Source organism: Siphateles boraxobius, unplaced genomic scaffold (assembly GCF_051911475.1).
Source record: "Siphateles boraxobius isolate OS27281-9 unplaced genomic scaffold, OSU_SipBor_1 55, whole genome shotgun sequence".
NCBI classification, from domain to species: domain Eukaryota; kingdom Metazoa; phylum Chordata; class Actinopteri; order Cypriniformes; family Leuciscidae; genus Siphateles; species Siphateles boraxobius.
Genome location: NW_027509181.1, coordinates 10,974,312 through 10,994,879, shown reverse-complemented (window position 1 = coordinate 10,994,879; position 20,568 = coordinate 10,974,312). Strand labels below are relative to the sequence as shown.

General features: G+C 47.3%; 1 protein-coding gene across 1 annotated transcript in view; it reads right to left on the bottom strand.

Annotated features, from left to right (window-relative positions):
- The window catches only part of LOC143714532 (uncharacterized), a 29,872-nt gene extending 20,651 nt beyond the window's left edge, over positions 1 to 9,221 (bottom strand). The window contains exons 1-3 of the mRNA XM_077205765.1: positions 8,833 to 9,221; positions 8,600 to 8,731; positions 7,601 to 7,713 (exon numbers count right to left, since the gene is read on the bottom strand). Of these exons, the coding sequence (XP_077061880.1) occupies positions 7,601 to 7,713; positions 8,600 to 8,731; positions 8,833 to 9,220 (633 nt within the window). The 5' untranslated portion in view covers position 9,221. The remainder of the gene's footprint in view (positions 1 to 7,600; positions 7,714 to 8,599; positions 8,732 to 8,832) is intronic.
- Between the last annotated feature and the right edge of the window lie 11,347 nt (positions 9,222 to 20,568).

The following is a 20,568-nucleotide window of genomic DNA, read 5'->3' as shown; positions in this document are numbered from 1 at the left end:
AAAACAATTATCAGGTCTAGCAAAGAAGGATTTTCTCACGAAGCTATGAAATCCATTATTAATATAGACAGCTTTTTTGGGGCAAGAAAGGATGACCGGGTCTGTTGGGAACCACCGACCCAGGAAAAACCCTGAAATGTGTTTGCATTACATGAAAGAATAAACCTCGATAAATCAAACAAAGTCTTATTGGTTTGGAACAAGGGTGAGAAATTCACTAAAAAAATAAATAAAAAATATCCTTTTAACGGTCTATCCGAAACGGCAACACATAGAAACCATAGACTGTAAAAAAAATATGGACGTAGTGTCCGTGACGTCACCCGTAGGTTTCTGAGAGCGTATTTGAAGCCTAAAGTGGGCGGGGCCAACCGTTGCCATCTTGGCAGCGCGTCATCTGTCACTCCCAGATAAAAAGAAAATGGGCAAAGAGGCGGGACGTGGGTGGAGCTGAGGTGCTAATGCTATGCTAATGGCCTCATGCTAAAGTGACAGCTGAATGTAGAAGTAAAGCCAATAGTTAAAGTTCATGTTTTTGCCCTTCGAAATAATATAATAATTAAAATACGTAACTAAAAGTGAGACTATGTGTATCGTGATGCATTATTCTGCTAGTTAAAAATGTATTATCATGCAGTAACTTACAATATTGCTCTGAGCTTGTGCGTTTGACAGTGATTCATGCGCATACATATCAGTCAGCGCGTCATCGCACGTCAAGTTCGTGAAGAGCTTTATTCAGTTCAGTCGATTTTAAAATCTGATTTTGGCCGCCTCTCAATTTCTCAAATGGGTTAAACCAAAAATATTACCTCAGAAGTTCAAGTAAATGCACTAGAAATCCGCGCTCATTCAAGGGCATGCATCTATTGCATGGACGGAGAGAAAGCTCTGGCACCTGCAGGATTTCATGTCACGGTACTTTTTATTTAACATTTAAAAGTTAAATAAGCATATCTGTTCCGTAAGAGCAATGGTACCTCATAACGAGTGTAGCCTGTATACTCTAAAAAGCAACGAAATGGTCGGACATCCATTAGTGTATGCGAGGAAAACAACTGGAAATACACCACTGTTGTTCTCTCCATACTCGACAACGACGGAATCCAACGGCGTGACCAAAGGTATAATGCGTGTATTAAATTGTATGAAGTAATCCCGAATACGATAAATTAGCGGAGCTAACGTGACGGCTAACAGACAGCAGACACACGGCTAATGATGACTATAGCAGCGGGAATCCACCGGTCACTCAAAAGTGGACACACCGTTAATTATGCAGAACTTTAAATATTAATCAACTAAACGGATGAGTTACAAAAAAAATTAACATGTAGGTGAGCGGAAGCAGGTTGGAAATAAACATAGCAGGACAGTGTCCCCCCAGGAGCTGGGTTGAAGATCGATACTCGGTTACTAACGTAACCTCGGTTCTCTAGAAGAGGGAACGAGTATTGCGTAAGCTAGCTTACGCTACGGGTAAAGTCATCTTTGCTCGAGACATTGAAGCCAAAAATTAGCCTTAATTTTGTATTTACTGTCAACGCAGTGCAGCAGCCAGCAGACCTAGAGCAGGCCATCTTGGGTGCTCATTGGCTGCCCCGCAGGAACTGCTGCAGCCTACCACTGAGCCTCGCGCGTGACCCCACGTACAATGAGGGTGTTTCGCGCCCTTACGCGTCATATCCCGCCAAAATGGGGGTGGCTTAGCATATAAAAGCCAGGCTCATAGGTTGCGTCACTGGTATCATCAGCTGAAGCGAAAAACGCTTGTGGCGCTTCTATGGTCAGGTTACGCAATACTCATTCCCTCTTCTAGAGTGAACCGAGGTATATAACTATTCACCATATAGTGCAGCTCAACCAGGAGAGCTAACGTCACATGAGAGAAGTCTGCGCATGATAATCTGGGCAGGATAAACACACTGCTCACACTGACAAGTCTAGCCTGCAAGGCGGTAACTTCCAGATTATAAAACCTAACAAATGTGGACGGAGAGGCCCAGCCTGCCGCCTCACAAATGTCATGAATGGAAATTCCGCTGGACCAAGCCCACAACGAGGCCACGCCTCTGGTGGAATGGGCCCTGATGCCCAAGGGGCATTGCAGACCTTTAGACTTATAAGCAGATGTGATAGCTTCCACTATCTATCTGGACAGGCTCTGTTTCGCGGCGGCGAGACCCCTGGTGCGCCCACCGAACGAGACAAAGAGCTGTTTCGAGCGCCTGAAAGAGGCGGAGCGCGTAATGTAAACCCTAAGCGCCCTGACGGGGCAGAGGAGATTCACATCACCCTCAATATTACATGCTGGCAGAGCCAAAAGAGAAATGACCTGCGCTCTGAAAGGGGTGCCCAACACTTTAGGGACATAACCATGTCTTGGCTTGAGGATGAGTTGAGTCATTTGGCCCGAACTCAAGACACGCTGCGCTAACAGATAGCGCGTGTAAATCTTGATGACAGAGCTGTCAGAACTGAAGCAAATAGCCTTGATTTATTGTGCTTAGCACCCAATCTGTCACACCTGGAATAGCCTGCCATGCTTCTACATGTGTAGCTAGGGGCAGAATGGGCTCCGGGTTCCGCTCGCCGTGCTGCGCGCGCTCGGGAAACTGTCCCGGAGGCGTGAGCGGGGCGCGCACGCTCTCTGATCTCAGCTACGGCGGCTCGCTGACAGCTGTAACTGCCTGTACCACTTGATATGACCCGATTATAGGGAATGGGGAACATTTCCTGGCGATATTTATTGCAAGCGGAGCCAGAATTTATGCTCTTTCTGAGATTTCTCTGAGTGTGCAGGCAAGCGGGCTGTGTTGCCGACTCGTTGGCTGCTATATGAATGTCTGCAGTAGCCTTCATTGAGGGGACTGACAGGACGAGATGCTTTGACGGTGGTCCGGCCGCAGCGAGAACAGCGCGTCTTTTCCTCACTGGGGTTGCTAGGAGGACTTTCCCTGCTTAGGCTTCAGCACAACCATGGGGCGGGGTCCCCGGGGGGGGAGGTGGCCTGCGTCCGGAGGAGCTTGATCTAGGGCGGCCGGCCGCCCTGTCGACACTGTGGAGGCTAAGGCTGGGCGCTGGCTAGTGTGTCGTGCAGGAAAAGGTTCATGGCCTGTGTGGTCTTCTGCACTTCGGAGAAGTGGTCGACGATCCCATTCACTGCTGGGCCAAAGAGACCGGAAGGGTAGAGCGGTGCGTCGAGGAACACGGACCGCTCTGCCTCCCCATATCCGCCAGCGTCAGCCAGAGATGCCTCTCTGTGACGGTAAGCGAGGCCATGCATCTGCCCATCGCCTGTGCTGGAGATTTCGTAGCGCGAAGGGAGAGATCTGTCACGCTCCTCAAATCCGTAATGGCGGCTGGGTCCTTGCTTTTCTTGTCCCACTCACGGAGGAGATAGGCCTGAAGGATTTGGAGCACGGCCATCGAGTGCAGGGCGGAAGCAGCTTGTCTGGCGGTGGTGAAAGCGCAGCCAACAAGGGCTGAGGTGGTCCTGCAGGCTTTGGACAGGAGGGCAGAGTTTGAGCGCCATCTCGCAGAGGGCGGGCAAAGGTGCGCTGCAACCGCCTCTTCCACTGTGGGTATTTAGGTGTATCCCTTCTCAACGGCGCCGTCCACTCGGGAGAGCATCGAGGAGACAGAGTGGAGCCTCGCGGAGAATGGTGCGTTCCACGATTTTGACAGCTCAGTATGCAGCTCCGGCAGAAATGGTGCAGATCTGGAAACGGGCGGGGGGCAGCGGCTGTGCAGGAAACAGCCGTTGAGCCTGTTTGGTGCGGGCTCCTTCGGCGGTGACCATTTCGAGGCCGAGTTGGTCGACGGCCTTGGAAAGGAGGTGCATTAATTCGGTGCCCACGCCTGCCCGAGTCCTGCTGGATTCCTGGACGGATGAGGCGGCGGAGTGATGTGAACTCGACCACTCCTCGCTGTCCGACGCCAGGATGGCACAGCTGTCCACTGTGTGGCCTCCTTCAGCTTCGTCCCCTGAGACGGCGGCAGCGCGGGCCGAAGCCGACAGCTGCGCGTCCGGGAAGGGCGGAGAAGGAGATAGTGAGGCCGGCCGGAAAAGTTCTGGCGAGCACTTCATTGTGGCAACAAACTCCGGCATCCTCTGAGCACGGCGCTTCTTCCTGCCCGGTCCTGCGCGCAGAGGGTGGAGTGACAGCGTTCTGTGTGAAGGCCTCGAGTCGAGCCCGCAGGGTCGACAGCGGAAGCGCTTCACAATTCTCGCAGCCGCCCGCATCCAGGGCGAGGGCTGCATGGTCCGGTCCCAGGCAGAGTGCGCAAATCACGTGGCGGTCCCTATGACGCGTAAGGGCGCGAAGCGCCCTCATTGGACTTGACGTCATGCGCGAGGCTCAGTGGTAGGCTGCAGCAGTTGCCGCATGGCAGCCAATGAGCACGCAAGATGGCCTGCTCTAGGTCTGCTGGCTGCTGCACTGCGTTGACAAATACAAAATTAAGGATAATTTTTGGCTTCAATATCTCGAGCAAAGATGACTTTACCCGTAGCGTAAGCTAGCTTACGCAATAAGAGAGAACCTCTCGTAAGAGAACTCTGGTTTAAAGGAATCTCTCACCCAAAAATTAAAATTGTCATTTACTCACCATCATGTTGTTCCAAACCTTTTGTTCATCTTCAGAACACAAATTAATAGACTTATGAAATCTGTAAGATTCTATCCCTCCATTGACAGTCTACACAATCACCACTTTGACGTTTCAAAAAGTTCATAAAGAGATTGTAAAACAAATCTATATGAATCAAGCGTTTTTTTTATTTTTTTTGACAAAGTTGATTTATATGACGAACAGATTTAATTTAGGTTTTTAAATCATACACAATCATCAACGCAGTTATGGTGAACGGATGCTCAAGCATGCTTGTGTGAGGTGCAAAAACCAATGAGGTTCATTCTTGATCACCCAACATTTGGTAATCCTGATGTATATGTACAAGAAAAAACATGAATTGATTTATGTATAATGAGTGGTTCCCCACATTATTACAGGAAAACATCATGTGATTACTGTGCTTCTAAACAGGACTGGCCTCAACATTAAGGATTGCCCGATAGCCCGAGGCCAGCATGAACGACGCCCGGAACAGTGCTGCATCGTCACTAAAGTTTATCATTTGCAAGCGTTTTTAAACCTTGCCCATTTAAATACTCAAGCACAAGAGAGAAATCATCTTGTGCTTGAACGGACAAATTCATTACAAAAAAGTACCTTAGTAATCAGATGGTGATGTCGTGAGAACGTAAAAAGTTGAGAAAGAAAACAAGCGTGTAACAGTATATGGATATGTGCGGCTCTTAAAGTGACAGCAGCCTAATATACCTGCTGTTCTGTGTCCTTAAAGGGATAGGTCACCCAAAAATGAAAATTCTGTCAGTAATTTCTCACCCTCGTGTTGTTCAAACCTCGTAAGACCTTCATTCTTCTTCAAACCACGAATTAAGATATTTTTGATTAAATCTGAGAGCTGGATCACTCCTCCATAGGCTTCTTAAGGGATTGAAACTTGCGACCTTCTTCAGGCCTGAAGAAGGTCGCAAGACCGAAAGCTTGCTAATAAATTGATCTTGCACAGTGTTTGAGTGTGCGGCTGCTGTATTTTTACAATTTTCCATAATGATTTAATGTAGCAGCACCTCTCTACAAGACTTTTTTGACCGATGAGCGGTGGTTTCTATTTTTTCTATTTCTAATTAAAGTCATCGTTAAAATAGTCCAAGTGACTACATAGGCTCAATCTTAATTTTATCAAGCGACGAGAATACTTTGTGTTCTCAAAAACAAACAAAAATAACAACTTTATTTCAACTATTCAATTCTCTGTGGGCCTCTAGTCAGTTAACGTAGTGTGATTGCGTAGTGCTACGTAGGGTTGGGTATCGTTTGAATTTGAACTATTCCGATTTCGATTCCTTGTTTCGATTCCGGTTCCTAACGATTCTCGATTCCGATTCTTTTAAGAGGCAGGGTCAAAAGAGTTTAGGATATTTTAAATGAGCTAGCTAACCAACGATCTTTCTGAAGGAAATAGTCTAACCTTCTCCATCAATTTGAATTCTATGAACTTTTTACTTTTTATGAACTTTACTATGAATTTCTCACAGGGTTGTTTTCAAGTACAATATAAATATCAAATCTATGAACTTGAATATAAATATTATACATTATGAATATATTTTCACAGGGGTACACTTTCCTCAAGAGAGCATTATTTTTGAAAACCTCATGAAAACACATGTGTATGATGCTGCAGGTACTTAAACATGTTACCGTGCTCCCACTGATGGGCTAACCTAGTGCAGAATAGCAAATAAACAATAAGAAACAACTTGTAAAACCTTCGTCATCTGGCGAGCAGAGAGCAACCAGGGAAGTAACCTGTGCTCCACGGCGTCGAGAGCACTTTTGGAACATATCCATGCCTTGGTTTGATGCTGCGTTCACACCAGACACGAATAGAACGTCTGTCGCGAGTGATTTCAATGCAAAGACGCGTTACGCACGAAAAAAATTCCTGCGGCGCGAATGGGGACAGGCCCGCTTTTCAGTTTATAATGTCTATGTTTATATAGACATGAATACTCCTTTTTTACGTGCATCAATTTCGCTCTTGACGCGCAAATGGATTCAGAATGTTAACTAGACGCGGTAGGCGCGAATTTGACAAGCTATTAGCAGCATTAGGACGACTCTCGAGCTGCTTCGCTCGGTTATGCCAACACTTCCAGTGGACGCTTCTTTGTTGGTGTTCAGCGGTTTCTTCTTCCGGTCGGTGGACTGTGAATCGAAACTAGGAATCGAAATTTAAACTTTTGAACGATACCGGGAAAATCGCAAAGCTAGTCCCGGTTCCAATCGATACTCGATACCCAAGCCTAGTGCTACGTCACACATAGGCTCACTATTGGTCGACGCTGGTCATGTGTGTGATGGGTGTGACGCACAACAACAGAAGCTTACGCTATTACACTAGTGAACTGACTCGAGGCCCACAGAGAAGGAAATGAATATTATAATATTATAATATTTTTATCAAAAAGTATTCACGTCACTTGATAAACTTAAGATTGAGTCACTGTAGTCACTTGGACTATTTTAACAATGTCTTTAATACATTTTCTGGGCTGGCAAGTTTCAATCCCTTAGAAGCCTATGGAGGAGTGATCCAGCTCTCAGATTTCATCAAAAATATCTTACTTTGTGTTCCGAAGATGAACGAAACTCTTACGGGGTTGGAACAACATGAGGGTGAGTAATTACTGACAGAATTTTCATTTTTGGGTGAACTATCCCTTTAATGTTAATCTAACAAATGACAAAGTCACTCATTGAAATTGATTTAATAACTTTTGTAACTTTAAACAAGGATTAATCCATTTAATTTATACAGTGAAGACTACGCAGTTTTATTTCACATACAACATAACGGGATAGATCTATACAAATTTAATATACTCAAATGTCCTGAATGGAAATGACCATAGCTTTAAAAAAAGGGGAATAAACCAGTCTGTCAAGATAACAAATGATAAATATGTAACATGACATCTAGGCTACTGTTAAGAGAATATCTTACCCAATTTTGAGCAAAGCACTCTTTGAAAGGGATTCCCAGTAGCATTGATGGCCCATGATTCCTTTTGATGCATTGACACTGCTTTTGTGAGGGTGAATCAGTCCATTTTGTCTCTGAAAAGATCAGTTGAACATTTTTTACATTAATGTTTGATGTTGATAATGCACTATAGCACATTCACACACAATAGTAACTGAAAATTAATGCAAAACGAAATTGAACTACTAAATAGACAGAAATAAACATTTTTATAGAATGTTTCTTGTAAATTGCTAATTGTATGTACTGACAAGTTGTTCAGCAACAAACAGCAAAATAAACAGCATTTACACCTTTAAATATTCATAACCTTTGTGTTGCAGTAACAGAGGGAAAAATTAAACCATCACAATGAAGGAAGACATACAGTACTAATTGTAGCCTAGTAAATGACCAATTTATTCTTCCAGTTTAAATGCACTTCTTGACCTCATTTACAAGCATAAACTTTAACAATTATAAACAATAAAAGCAAAACATCAGGGGTGCAGGAAGTTGGGGTGCTGTTTTCACAAGATTGTAATGCAATGCAGACTGGAGTAGATAATGATGCTGAAAATTCAGGTTTCCATCACAAAAATAAATTATATTAAAAGTAATAGGAAAACATTATTTTAAATTGTAATACTTCACAATAATAATGTTTTGTTTTGTATTTTTTATCAAATAAATGCAGGCTTAATAGGCATGAGAGACTTCTTTCAAAAATATTACAAATAGTATGCTAAGTAAAAATACACAGTAAAACCTGCTGTGCTTTTTGAGCGACTCATTGGCTCGATTTGTATCAACTTCTGCATTTTCTCGGTTAAGATGGGCTAATGTTAATCCATTTTATTATTATTTGTTAATGATAGCCTATAAACACAAACGCATTCACTTTGTGTCTGTGGTGATTTATTCATGATTCGATCCCTTTCGCCGCCTTATTGCTCAGCGTGAATATTCACAGGTACTTACCGTTACTGATAACCAAGTGTGGATTTGAGTGCAGAGTCCTAGAAAACTTGATCTTAAGGAGTTCATTGCCACAATGAAACACTGGTTGATTGACGTCAGACATCGCGACTCCGTCAAAATCCCACAGATGACCTTGATGAAAGAATAAGCGGGTTTTATGCGCAGTTATTCAAAGAAAATAAACCGTTAAAATGAAACGTATTTAAGTGCCAAGTACTAGCTCAGCATCTTACTTTTTAAGGATCGCCAGGTCACTGGTCCCCTGAGGAGTTCTTTAAACTCATTTTGTGTGGGATTTGGTCCATTTCGGTTTGAGTCTGCATTCCCCCAACTGTGATCCGACAAACATGCACGGCACTTGAAAGTTGATTCGGTCATTGAGTCTTCTGCCGATTCGCTTGAAGGCATTGTTTTTTTTAGATAAAGTTCACAATCATCTTCACGTGCACCAGCAGTTCTCAAGTACAACCTCTCCACGTCTGCGGGAGACTGCTGTGCTTTTTGGAGCGACACATTGAGTCGATTTGTATCAATTTTCGAATCGTCTCTGTTAAGATGGGCTACTGCTATTACAAACTCCCAATTTATCAATAATGCTATCATTAACATCTGAACTTTCATGTTCAACATAACTAACTTCAAGGCCGTGCATGAAAACGACACGTCATACTCAGCTCGAGTTTGTTTTTGGGGGGGGGGGCGAAATTGAATGATAAGGCCCAACCAGTACGAGAAGTCAGCTGGTCCAATTTATGCGCTGCGCAGACCAATCGGCGCGTGCCTTGACGCGATGCATGTCGGCTACTAGATAAAAAAAAATTCTATCTATTGGCCTACAATCTATTTTCATTTAATTATATTTAATCAAAAATGTGTAACTTCAATCTACTGTTATAATATGAGAGTATTGTATCGATCATTTTCAGATTTTTTTCCGGGTTTCTCTGAAGCAGAAGTCATTGGGTAAACTTTTCTAGCAGCCTTTTTCTAGCCTAAATGAGATTATGTAGCCTACATTATAGATAGATAGATAGATAGATAGATAGATAGATAGATAGATAGATAGATAGATAGATAGATAGATAGATAGATAGATAGATAGATAGATAGATAGAGGTCCTGTTTGCTCATATAGCAAAGGAAAAACTCCTCAATAGTGTTTTCACAACTTTGAAAAAGAGGGAAAATATAGAGAGATTTTAAAATAGCAGTCAGAAGGGAAACATTTTTTTTTTACCATCACCCTCACAGCTGTGTTATAGATTTTATAATTTGATGCTAAAGTAATATAATACAAAATGTTATAAATGTACATTAAATATTTTTTTTACGGTGTTGATGGCCATTAAAACCCGCCATCACAGTCTGTGATAAGGGTCCAGAGTGGTGCATAACCAAAACATAGACAGTAAAAGAAATGGACACAGCGACCCCCCAAAACGAGGAAACGAGTTTGCATTTTAGCACTAACATCAGTCCGCTTTTACAGCCTCGTTGTCACGGTAGATGTATTCGCTGGTTCCTTCTAGTCTTGTGTTTATGTTGTTGTATGAGTGCACGTGTGCAAGGGGCGTGTCTGTATGTCATTACCTGATCCACTCCAGCTGTTCATCATTACAATCACCAGCTGCAGTTCATCTCACCACGCTTCTTAAACTCACCGCTGTTCTCTCACCTTTGTCAGATCGTTGTTTGATGTTCCCCTGTCTTCTGGTTCGTGTTCCTGCCTGGTGTTTCCTGTTCGTCGTCTTCCGTGTGGATTTGGATCGTCTCACCGTTTGTCTGCACGTCACCGGTATTGACCATCGAAGTCCCTGCGTCACCTATCTCCACCTGGCTCACTGCACCCTGGACTTGTGTGTTTTGTGCTAAAATAAATATTGTATTATACTCGCGATTGCTTCCTGTGTTTCTGCCTAACATGACAGAACGATCTGACCATGGTATGGAAGCAGCGAGCGCCTCGTCATCCTCACTCGAAGAGTTCATCCATCACAGCATCCGTAGAATGGACTCGCAAGAGAAGGAGATTGGAGATACGGGCCGTGCAGTTCAAGCCCTGGTGACGCAGGTGTCCGAGCTCACCCAGCAGATCCAGCGCCTACGACCTCCCACTGCGCCACCCACACCGGCCGTTCCTCCCGCATCATCAGGAAGCCCCTCCCAGTCAGAACCCCGGCTACCCACCCCAGAGGCATACTCAGGTGAACCGTCATTTTGTAGAGCTTTTTTGACTCGATGTTCTATGCACTTTGCCCTGCAACCTCACACTTTTCAGACCGAGCAAGCCAAAGTGGCGTTTGTGCTCACGCTATTGACTGGGAGAGCGGCACTCTGGGGAACGGCGGTGTGGGAAAACCAAAATCCATGCTGTGCCTCGTTCCAGACCCTCGCCGCCGAGATGAGACTGGTTTTTGACCGTGCGGTCACTGGAAGAGAGGCGGCCAGAACATTGGTCGAGCTACGGCAGGGAAGAAGATCAGTGTCCGAGTTTTCCATCGAGTTCCGGACCTTGGCGGCGGAGTGTGGATGGAATGAGGAGGCGCAGTGGGACATGTTCCTGCATGGGCTGGCTGACCAAGTCCAGAAGGAGATCTACGCCCTGGATCTTCCCACTACCCTCAACGGACTCATTGATCTGGCCCTGCGGGTGGACGCTCGGCTGTCCAGAGTCGAGCGTCGAGCCACGCCCACCCGCACACTTGAGGCAGCCAACGGGCTACGATCCAGCGGCAGGGACGTGGTCAGCCCCGTCTACGATCACGAGCCCATGCAGGTGGGTCGAGCTCGGCTTTCCCGGGAGGAGAGGGAGAGGCGGAGGTCCCAGGGCCTTTGCCTGTACTGCGGAGGAGCCGGACACTACGCCTACAACTGTCCGGTAAAAGGCCCAGCCCGATAGTAAACATGAGGCTACTATCGGGTGGGATCTCCGCCAGGAAGACCTCAACCACGACAAGATCTACCTCCACCCTCCTCTCGGTAAGACTAAGATGGTCAGTCCACCAGCACGATTGTCAAGCACTGTTGGATTCGGGGGCCGAAGGTAATTTCATGGACCATAATTTTGCACGCAGATTTCAGATTCCCATCAAACCCCTCCCACAGCAGATTGCAGTTCATGCACTCAACGGACAAGAACTTTCCACCATCTCATTATCCACTGAAGAAATCACTCTCATCACCTCTGGCAATCACTCGGAAACTATTTCATTTTTTATTCTGGATTCACCCCTGGCACCCGTTGTTCTAGGACACCCATGGCTCATTCAACACAACCCCCGAGTGGACTGGATACATAGATCTGTGCTGGAGTGGAGTCAGGAATGTCATAGGTCTTGTCTCGTCTCTGCTTGTTCGTCTGTACCTGTTTCTGTGTTTCAGGAGGAAGCAGGGGATTTGTCTAACGTGCCCGCGGAGTATCTGGACCTGAAGGAAGTGTTCAGTAAGTCTCGTGCTGCTTCTCTCCCTCCGCATCGTCCCTACGACTGTGCAATAGATTTACTCCCAGGTAAGTCTCCGCCTAAGGGCAAGTTATATTCGCTTTCGATTCCTGAAAGAGAGGCTATGGAGAAATATATTTCTGATTCTCTAGCAACCAAGTTCATTCGCCCTTCCTCTTCTCCAGCGGGGGCGGGGGTTTTTTTTGTGGGGAAAAAGGATGGTTCTCTGCGACCTTGCATTGATTACCGAGGGCTGAATAACATCACGGTAAAGAATACTTATCCTTTGCCGTTGATGTCTTCAGCCTTCGAGAGGTTGCAGGGAGCATCCATCTTCACCAAATTGGACTTACGTAACGCTTATCATTTGGTCCGCATCAGGGAGGGTGATGAGTGGAAAACTGCGTTTAACACCCCTAGGGGGCACTTTGAATATTTGGTCATGCCGTTTGGGCTGTCCAACTCCCCAGCAGTTTTCCAGGCACTGGTCAATGACGTGTTGCGAGATATGATCGATCAATTCATATATGTCTACCTGGATGACATATTGATTTTTTCTGCATCTCTCCAGGAGCATGTGCAGCACGTCCGACGAGTGCTTCAGAGGTTGCTAGAGAATGGGCTTTTTGTCAAGGCGGAGAAATGCGATTTTCATGCACAGTCTGTTCCTTTTTTAGGATACATCGTGTCGTCTGAGGGGATGCGGATGGACCCTGAGAAGATTAAGGCTGTGGTGGATTGGCCAAGTCCAGATTCCCGCAAGGCCCTGCAGAGGTTTCTGGGGTTCGCCAATTTCTACCGGCGATTCATTCGCAACTTCAGCCAGCTGGTCGCGCCTCTGACTGCCTTGACCTCCCCCAGAACTGCGTTCAGGTGGTCCGACACAGCCGAGACTGTGTTCAAGAAACTCAAAGGCCGCTTTGTTTCAGCCCCCATTCTAATTACCCCTGATTCATCACGTCAGTTCGTGGTGGAGGTCGACGCATCAGAGGTGGGAGTAGGGGCGGTGTTATCTCAGCGTTCACCTGTAGACGACAAGATGCATCCTTGCGCGTTTTTGTCCCATCGTTTATCTCCAGCCGAACGTAATTACGACATTGGTAATAGAGAGTTGTTGGCAGTCAAGTTGGCGTTGGAGGAGTGGCAACACTGGTTAGAAGGGTCGGGGGTACCTTTTATCGTCTGGACTGATCATAAGAACCTCGAATATATCAGAACTGCTAAAAGATTGAACTCCAGGCAGGCTCGGTGGGCACTTTTTTTCGGTCATTTTGATTTTTCTCTCCAATATCGTCCGGGTTCTAAGAACATCAAACCCGACTCACTTTCTCGTATATTTGATTTTTCCGGTCGCCCGTCCACTCCCGAGTGTATTTTACCCGAAACCGTATTTGTTTCAACACTCACATGGGAGGTCGAAGCGAAGGTCAAAGAGGCCTTGGAAGGGGTAACGCCTCCGCCCGGGTGTCCACCGAACCGATTATTTGTGCCGGAGGGCTTACGGTCTGACGTTATCCAGTGGGGTCACAGCTCCAACGTAGCTTGTCATCCAGGAATTAATCGCACTGGATTTCTAGTCAAGCAACGATTCTGGTGGCCACTTATGGCTCGTGACATTCGCGATTTTGTTTTGGCTTGCTCTGTTTGTGCCACGGGTAAGTCTTCCAATCGACCTCCAGATGGGCTACTTCAACCGCTGCCGGTGCCTTCGAGACCTTGGTCCCATATCGCTCTAGATTTTATTACCGCCCTCCCACCCTCCCAGGGTAACACAGTAGTTTATCTGTGGTGGACCGATTCTCGAAGGCAGCACATTTCATTCCCTTACCCAAATTACCTTCAGCTAAGGAGACAGCGGCTACGGTCGTAGATCATGTCTTTCGGTTACATGGCCTCCCGATAGACGTGGTCTCCGACCGGGGACCCCAGTTCGTGTCCAAATTTTGGCGAGAATTTTGTAGATTACTGGGGGCGACGGTTAGTCTGTCATCTGGGTTTCATCCCCAGAGCAATGGTCAAACAGAGAGAGCCAACCAAGATTTGGAGAGAATGTTGCGATGTTTGGTTTCCAGAAATCCTTCGTCTTGGAGTCAACAACTGTCTATGGTGGAGTACGCACACAACACGTTGCCAGTGTCAGCGACGGGCCTATCTCCGTTTGAGTGTAGTGTAGGTTACCAGCCACCAATTTTTCCCAGTCTGGAATCCGAGGTTGCGGTTCCCTCCGCTCACGCCTTTGTCCAGAGGTGTCACCGCACCTGGACTAGAGCCCGGGAGACTCTACTCCAGGTGGGGGCGCGCACCAAGGCCAAGGCCGATCGCCACCGGTCAAAGCCTCCCGTATACGTCGTTGGTCAAAAAGTGTGGCTCTCAACTAAGAACATTCCTCTTCGCACCGTTTCTAATAAACTTGCTCCCAAATTTATTGGCCCGTTTCCTGTCACCAAGATTATTAGTCCGGTGGCAGTCCGCCTCAAACTACCTCCTGCGTACAGGAGGGTTCATTCCGTGTTCCATGTATCTAAAATCAAGCCCGTTTTTCATTCTCACATTAATCCGCCTGTCCCGGTTCCTCCCCCACCGCGGCTCGTAGATGGGGAGACCACATATTCGGTCAACCGTATTCTGGACTCTAGGCGGAGGGGACGCGGATTTCAGTACTTGGTGGACTGGGAAGGTTACGGTCCGGAGGAGAGAAGTTGGGTTCCTGCTAGGGACATCCTGGATCACTCCCTTATCGATGATTACAATCGGCAGGTAAGGGAGTCTGAGAACGCCAGGAGGCGTTCTTAGGAGGAGGGGTACTGTCACGGTAGATGTATTCGCTGGTTCCTTCTAGTCTTGTGTTTATGTTGTTGTATGAGTGCACGTGTGCAAGGGGCGTGTCTGTATGTCATTACCTGATCCACTCCAGCTGTTCATCATTACAATCACCAGCTGCAGTTCATCTCACCACGCTTCTTAAACTCACCGCTGTTCTCTCACCTTTGTCAGATCGTTGTTTGATGTTCCCCTGTCTTCTGGTTCGTGTTCCTGCCTGGTGTTTCCTGTTCGTCGTCTTCCGTGTGGATTTGGATCGTCTCACCGTTTGTCTGCACGTCACCGGTATTGACCATCGAAGTCCCTGCGTCACCTATCTCCACCTGGCTCACTGCACCCTGGACTTGTGTGTTTTGTGCTAAAATAAATATTGTATTATACTCTCGATTGCTTCCTGTGTTTCTGCCTAACATGACAGAACGATCTGACCATGGTATGGAAGCAGCGAGCGCCTCGTCATCCTCACTCGAAGAGTTCATCCATCACAGCATCCGTAGAATGGACTCGCAAGAGAAGGAGATTGGAGATACGGGCCGTGCAGTTCAAGCCCTGGTGACGCAGGTGTCCGAGCTCACCCAGCAGATCCAGCGCCTACGACCTCCCACTGCGCCACCCACACCGGCCGTTCCTCCCGCATCATCAGGAAGCCCCTCCCAGTCAGAACCCCGGCTACCCACCCCAGAGGCATACTCAGGTGAACCGTCATTTTGTAGAGCTTTTTTGACTCGATGTTCTATGCACTTTGCCCTGCAACCTCACACTTTTCAGACCGAGCAAGCCAAAGTGGCGTTTGTGCTCACGCTATTGACTGGGAGAGCGGCACTCTGGGGAACGGCGGTGTGGGAAAACCAAAATCCATGCTGTGCCTCGTTCCAGACCCTCGCCGCCGAGATGAGACTGGTTTTTGACCGTGCGGTCACTGGAAGAGAGGCGGCCAGAACATTGGTCGAGCTACGGCAGGGAAGAAGATCAGTGTCCGAGTTTTCCATCGAGTTCCGGACCTTGGCGGCGGAGTGTGGATGGAATGAGGAGGCGCAGTGGGACATGTTCCTGCATGGGCTGGCTGACCAAGTCCAGAAGGAGATCTACGCCCTGGATCTTCCCACTACCCTCAACGGACTCATTGATCTGGCCCTGCGGGTGGACGCTCGGCTGTCCAGAGTCGAGCGTCGAGCCACGCCCACCCGCACACTTGAGGCAGCCAACGGGCTACGATCCAGCGGCAGGGACGTGGTCAGCCCCGTCTACGATCACGAGCCCATGCAGGTGGGTCGAGCTCGGCTTTCCCGGGAGGAGAGGGAGAGGCGGAGGTCCCAGGGCCTTTGCCTGTACTGCGGAGGAGCCGGACACTACGCCTACAACTGTCCGGTAAAAGGCCCAGCCCGATAGTAAACATGAGGCTACTATCGGGTGGGATCTCCGCCAGGAAGACCTCAACCACGACAAGATCTACCTCCACCCTCCTCTCGGTAAGACTAAGATGGTCAGTCCACCAGCACGATTGTCAAGCACTGTTGGATTCGGGGGCCGAAGGTAATTTCATGGACCATAATTTTGCACGCAGATTTCAGATTCCCATCAAACCCCTCCCACAGCAGATTGCAGTTCATGCACTCAACGGACAAGAACTTTCCACCATCTCATTATCCACTGAAGAAATCACTCTCATCACCTCTGGCAATCACTCGGAAACTATTTCATTTTTTATTCTGGATTCACCCCTGGCACCCGTTGTTCTAGGACACCCATGGCTCATTCAACACAACCCCCGAGTGGACTGGATACATAGATCTGTGCTGGAGTGGAGTCAGGAATGTCATAGGTCTTGTCTCGTCTCTGCTTGTTCGTCTGTACCTGTTTCTGTGTTTCAGGAGGAAGCAGGGGATTTGTCTAACGTGCCCGCGGAGTATCTGGACCTGAAGGAAGTGTTCAGTAAGTCTCGTGCTGCTTCTCTCCCTCCGCATCGTCCCTACGACTGTGCAATAGATTTACTCCCAGGTAAGTCTCCGCCTAAGGGCAAGTTATATTCGCTTTCGATTCCTGAAAGAGAGGCTATGGAGAAATATATTTCTGATTCTCTAGCAACCAAGTTCATTCGCCCTTCCTCTTCTCCAGCGGGGGCGGGGGTTTTTTTTGTGGGGAAAAAGGATGGTTCTCTGCGACCTTGCATTGATTACCGAGGGCTGAATAACATCACGGTAAAGAATACTTATCCTTTGCCGTTGATGTCTTCAGCCTTCGAGAGGTTGCAGGGAGCATCCATCTTCACCAAATTGGACTTACGTAACGCTTATCATTTGGTCCGCATCAGGGAGGGTGATGAGTGGAAAACTGCGTTTAACACCCCTAGGGGGCACTTTGAATATTTGGTCATGCCGTTTGGGCTGTCCAACTCCCCAGCAGTTTTCCAGGCACTGGTCAATGACGTGTTGCGAGATATGATCGATCAATTCATATATGTCTACCTGGATGACATATTGATTTTTTCTGCATCTCTCCAGGAGCATGTGCAGCACGTCCGACGAGTGCTTCAGAGGTTGCTAGAGAATGGGCTTTTTGTCAAGGCGGAGAAATGCGATTTTCATGCACAGTCTGTTCCTTTTTTAGGATACATCGTGTCGTCTGAGGGGATGCGGATGGACCCTGAGAAGATTAAGGCTGTGGTGGATTGGCCAAGTCCAGATTCCCGCAAGGCCCTGCAGAGGTTTCTGGGGTTCGCCAATTTCTACCGGCGATTCATTCGCAACTTCAGCCAGCTGGTCGCGCCTCTGACTGCCTTGACCTCCCCCAGAACTGCGTTCAGGTGGTCCGACACAGCCGAGACTGTGTTCAAGAAACTCAAAGGCCGCTTTGTTTCAGCCCCCATTCTAATTACCCCTGATTCATCACGTCAGTTCGTGGTGGAGGTCGACGCATCAGAGGTGGGAGTAGGGGCGGTGTTATCTCAGCGTTCACCTGTAGACGACAAGATGCATCCTTGCGCGTTTTTGTCCCATCGTTTATCTCCAGCCGAACGTAATTACGACATTGGTAATAGAGAGTTGTTGGCAGTCAAGTTGGCGTTGGAGGAGTGGCAACACTGGTTAGAAGGGTCGGGGGTACCTTTTATCGTCTGGACTGATCATAAGAACCTCGAATATATCAGAACTGCTAAAAGATTGAACTCCAGGCAGGCTCGGTGGGCACTTTTTTTCGGTCATTTTGATTTTTCTCTCCAATATCGTCCGGGTTCTAAGAACATCAAACCCGACTCACTTTCTCGTATATTTGATTTTTCCGGTCGCCCGTCCACTCCCGAGTGTATTTTACCCGAAACCGTATTTGTTTCAACACTCACATGGGAGGTCGAAGCGAAGGTCAAAGAGGCCTTGGAAGGGGTAACGCCTCCGCCCGGGTGTCCACCGAACCGATTATTTGTGCCGGAGGGCTTACGGTCTGACGTTATCCAGTGGGGTCACAGCTCCAACGTAGCTTGTCATCCAGGAATTAATCGCACTGGATTTCTAGTCAAGCAACGATTCTGGTGGCCACTTATGGCTCGTGACATTCGCGATTTTGTTTTGGCTTGCTCTGTTTGTGCCACGGGTAAGTCTTCCAATCGACCTCCAGATGGGCTACTTCAACCGCTGCCGGTGCCTTCGAGACCTTGGTCCCATATCGCTCTAGATTTTATTACCGCCCTCCCACCCTCCCAGGGTAACACAGTAGTTTATCTGTGGTGGACCGATTCTCGAAGGCAGCACATTTCATTCCCTTACCCAAATTACCTTCAGCTAAGGAGACAGCGGCTACGGTCGTAGATCATGTCTTTCGGTTACATGGCCTCCCGATAGACGTGGTCTCCGACCGGGGACCCCAGTTCGTGTCCAAATTTTGGCGAGAATTTTGTAGATTACTGGGGGCGACGGTTAGTCTGTCATCTGGGTTTCATCCCCAGAGCAATGGTCAAACAGAGAGAGCCAACCAAGATTTGGAGAGAATGTTGCGATGTTTGGTTTCCAGAAATCCTTCGTCTTGGAGTCAACAACTGTCTATGGTGGAGTACGCACACAACACGTTGCCAGTGTCAGCGACGGGCCTATCTCCGTTTGAGTGTAGTGTAGGTTACCAGCCACCAATTTTTCCCAGTCTGGAATCCGAGGTTGCGGTTCCCTCCGCTCACGCCTTTGTCCAGAGGTGTCACCGCACCTGGACTAGAGCCCGGGAGACTCTACTCCAGGTGGGGGCGCGCACCAAGGCCAAGGCCGATCGCCACCGGTCAAAGCCTCCCGTATACGTCGTTGGTCAAAAAGTGTGGCTCTCAACTAAGAACATTCCTCTTCGCACCGTTTCTAATAAACTTGCTCCCAAATTTATTGGCCCGTTTCCTGTCACCAAGATTATTAGTCCGGTGGCAGTCCGCCTCAAACTACCTCCTGCGTACAGGAGGGTTCATTCCGTGTTCCATGTATCTAAAATCAAGCCCGTTTTTCATTCTCACATTAATCCGCCTGTCCCGGTTCCTCCCCCACCGCGGCTCGTAGATGGGGAGACCACATATTCGGTCAACCGTATTCTGGACTCTAGGCGGAGGGGACGCGGATTTCAGTACTTGGTGGACTGGGAAGGTTACGGTCCGGAGGAGAGAAGTTGGGTTCCTGCTAGGGACATCCTGGATCACTCCCTTATCGATGATTACAATCGGCAGGTAAGGGAGTCTGAGAACGCCAGGAGGCGTTCTTAGGAGGAGGGGTACTGTCACGGTAGATGTATTCGCTGGTTCCTTCTAGTCTTGTGTTTATGTTGTTGTATGAGTGCACGTGTGCAAGGGGCGTGTCTGTATGTCATTACCTGATCCACTCCAGCTGTTCATCATTACAATCACCAGCTGCAGTTCATCTCACCACGCTTCTTAAACTCACCGCTGTTCTCTCACCTTTGTCAGATCGTTGTTTGATGTTCCCCTGTCTTCTGGTTCGTGTTCCTGCCTGGTGTTTCCTGTTCGTCGTCTTCCGTGTGGATTTGGATCGTCTCACCGTTTGTCTGCACGTCACCGGTATTGACCATCGAAGTCCCTGCGTCACCTATCTCCACCTGGCTCACTGCACCCTGGACTTGTGTGTTTTGTGCTAAAATAAATATTGTATTATACTCTCGATTGCTTCCTGTGTTTCTGCCTAACATGACACTCGTTATGCTTAATTGTGCTCTTATAAGCTATTCTAACTCGAACTTTCTGGGAAAATATTTTTTAGATGAAAGAGTTGTCAGAAGCTTAGTGGTGGTGACATTGAAGTCGTGGGACCGTGGTGTTGTTCTTTTATAGCCGTCCTTTAGCTTTTTATTTCTGGCGACTATTTTTATGCTTAAAAACTTGTGAAAGTTGCGTTCATCTGTGATAATTATCTTGACGGACAAAGCGTGTAAGTATAATAAAATTTTGTTGATCACAGAGCTTGTTTTTTGCAATAATCCAAAAGAATCCTATTGGTTTTTTTTTTTTTATATTATGAGAGGATAGGAGGATAGAGGGAAAAGAGTTAACACTGAAGAATATATTAAATTCAGATAAAGATATAATACTATTACTGCATTAATTAAATTCCTGGAAAATACACATTTAATGATTTCCATTACACGAGAGTAGATGTTAAAACTTCATGCTGATTTGTACTCGGTTTTCGCCAAGATAAGCACCAACTAAGATGTAGCTTTACAGTAACCTATGCT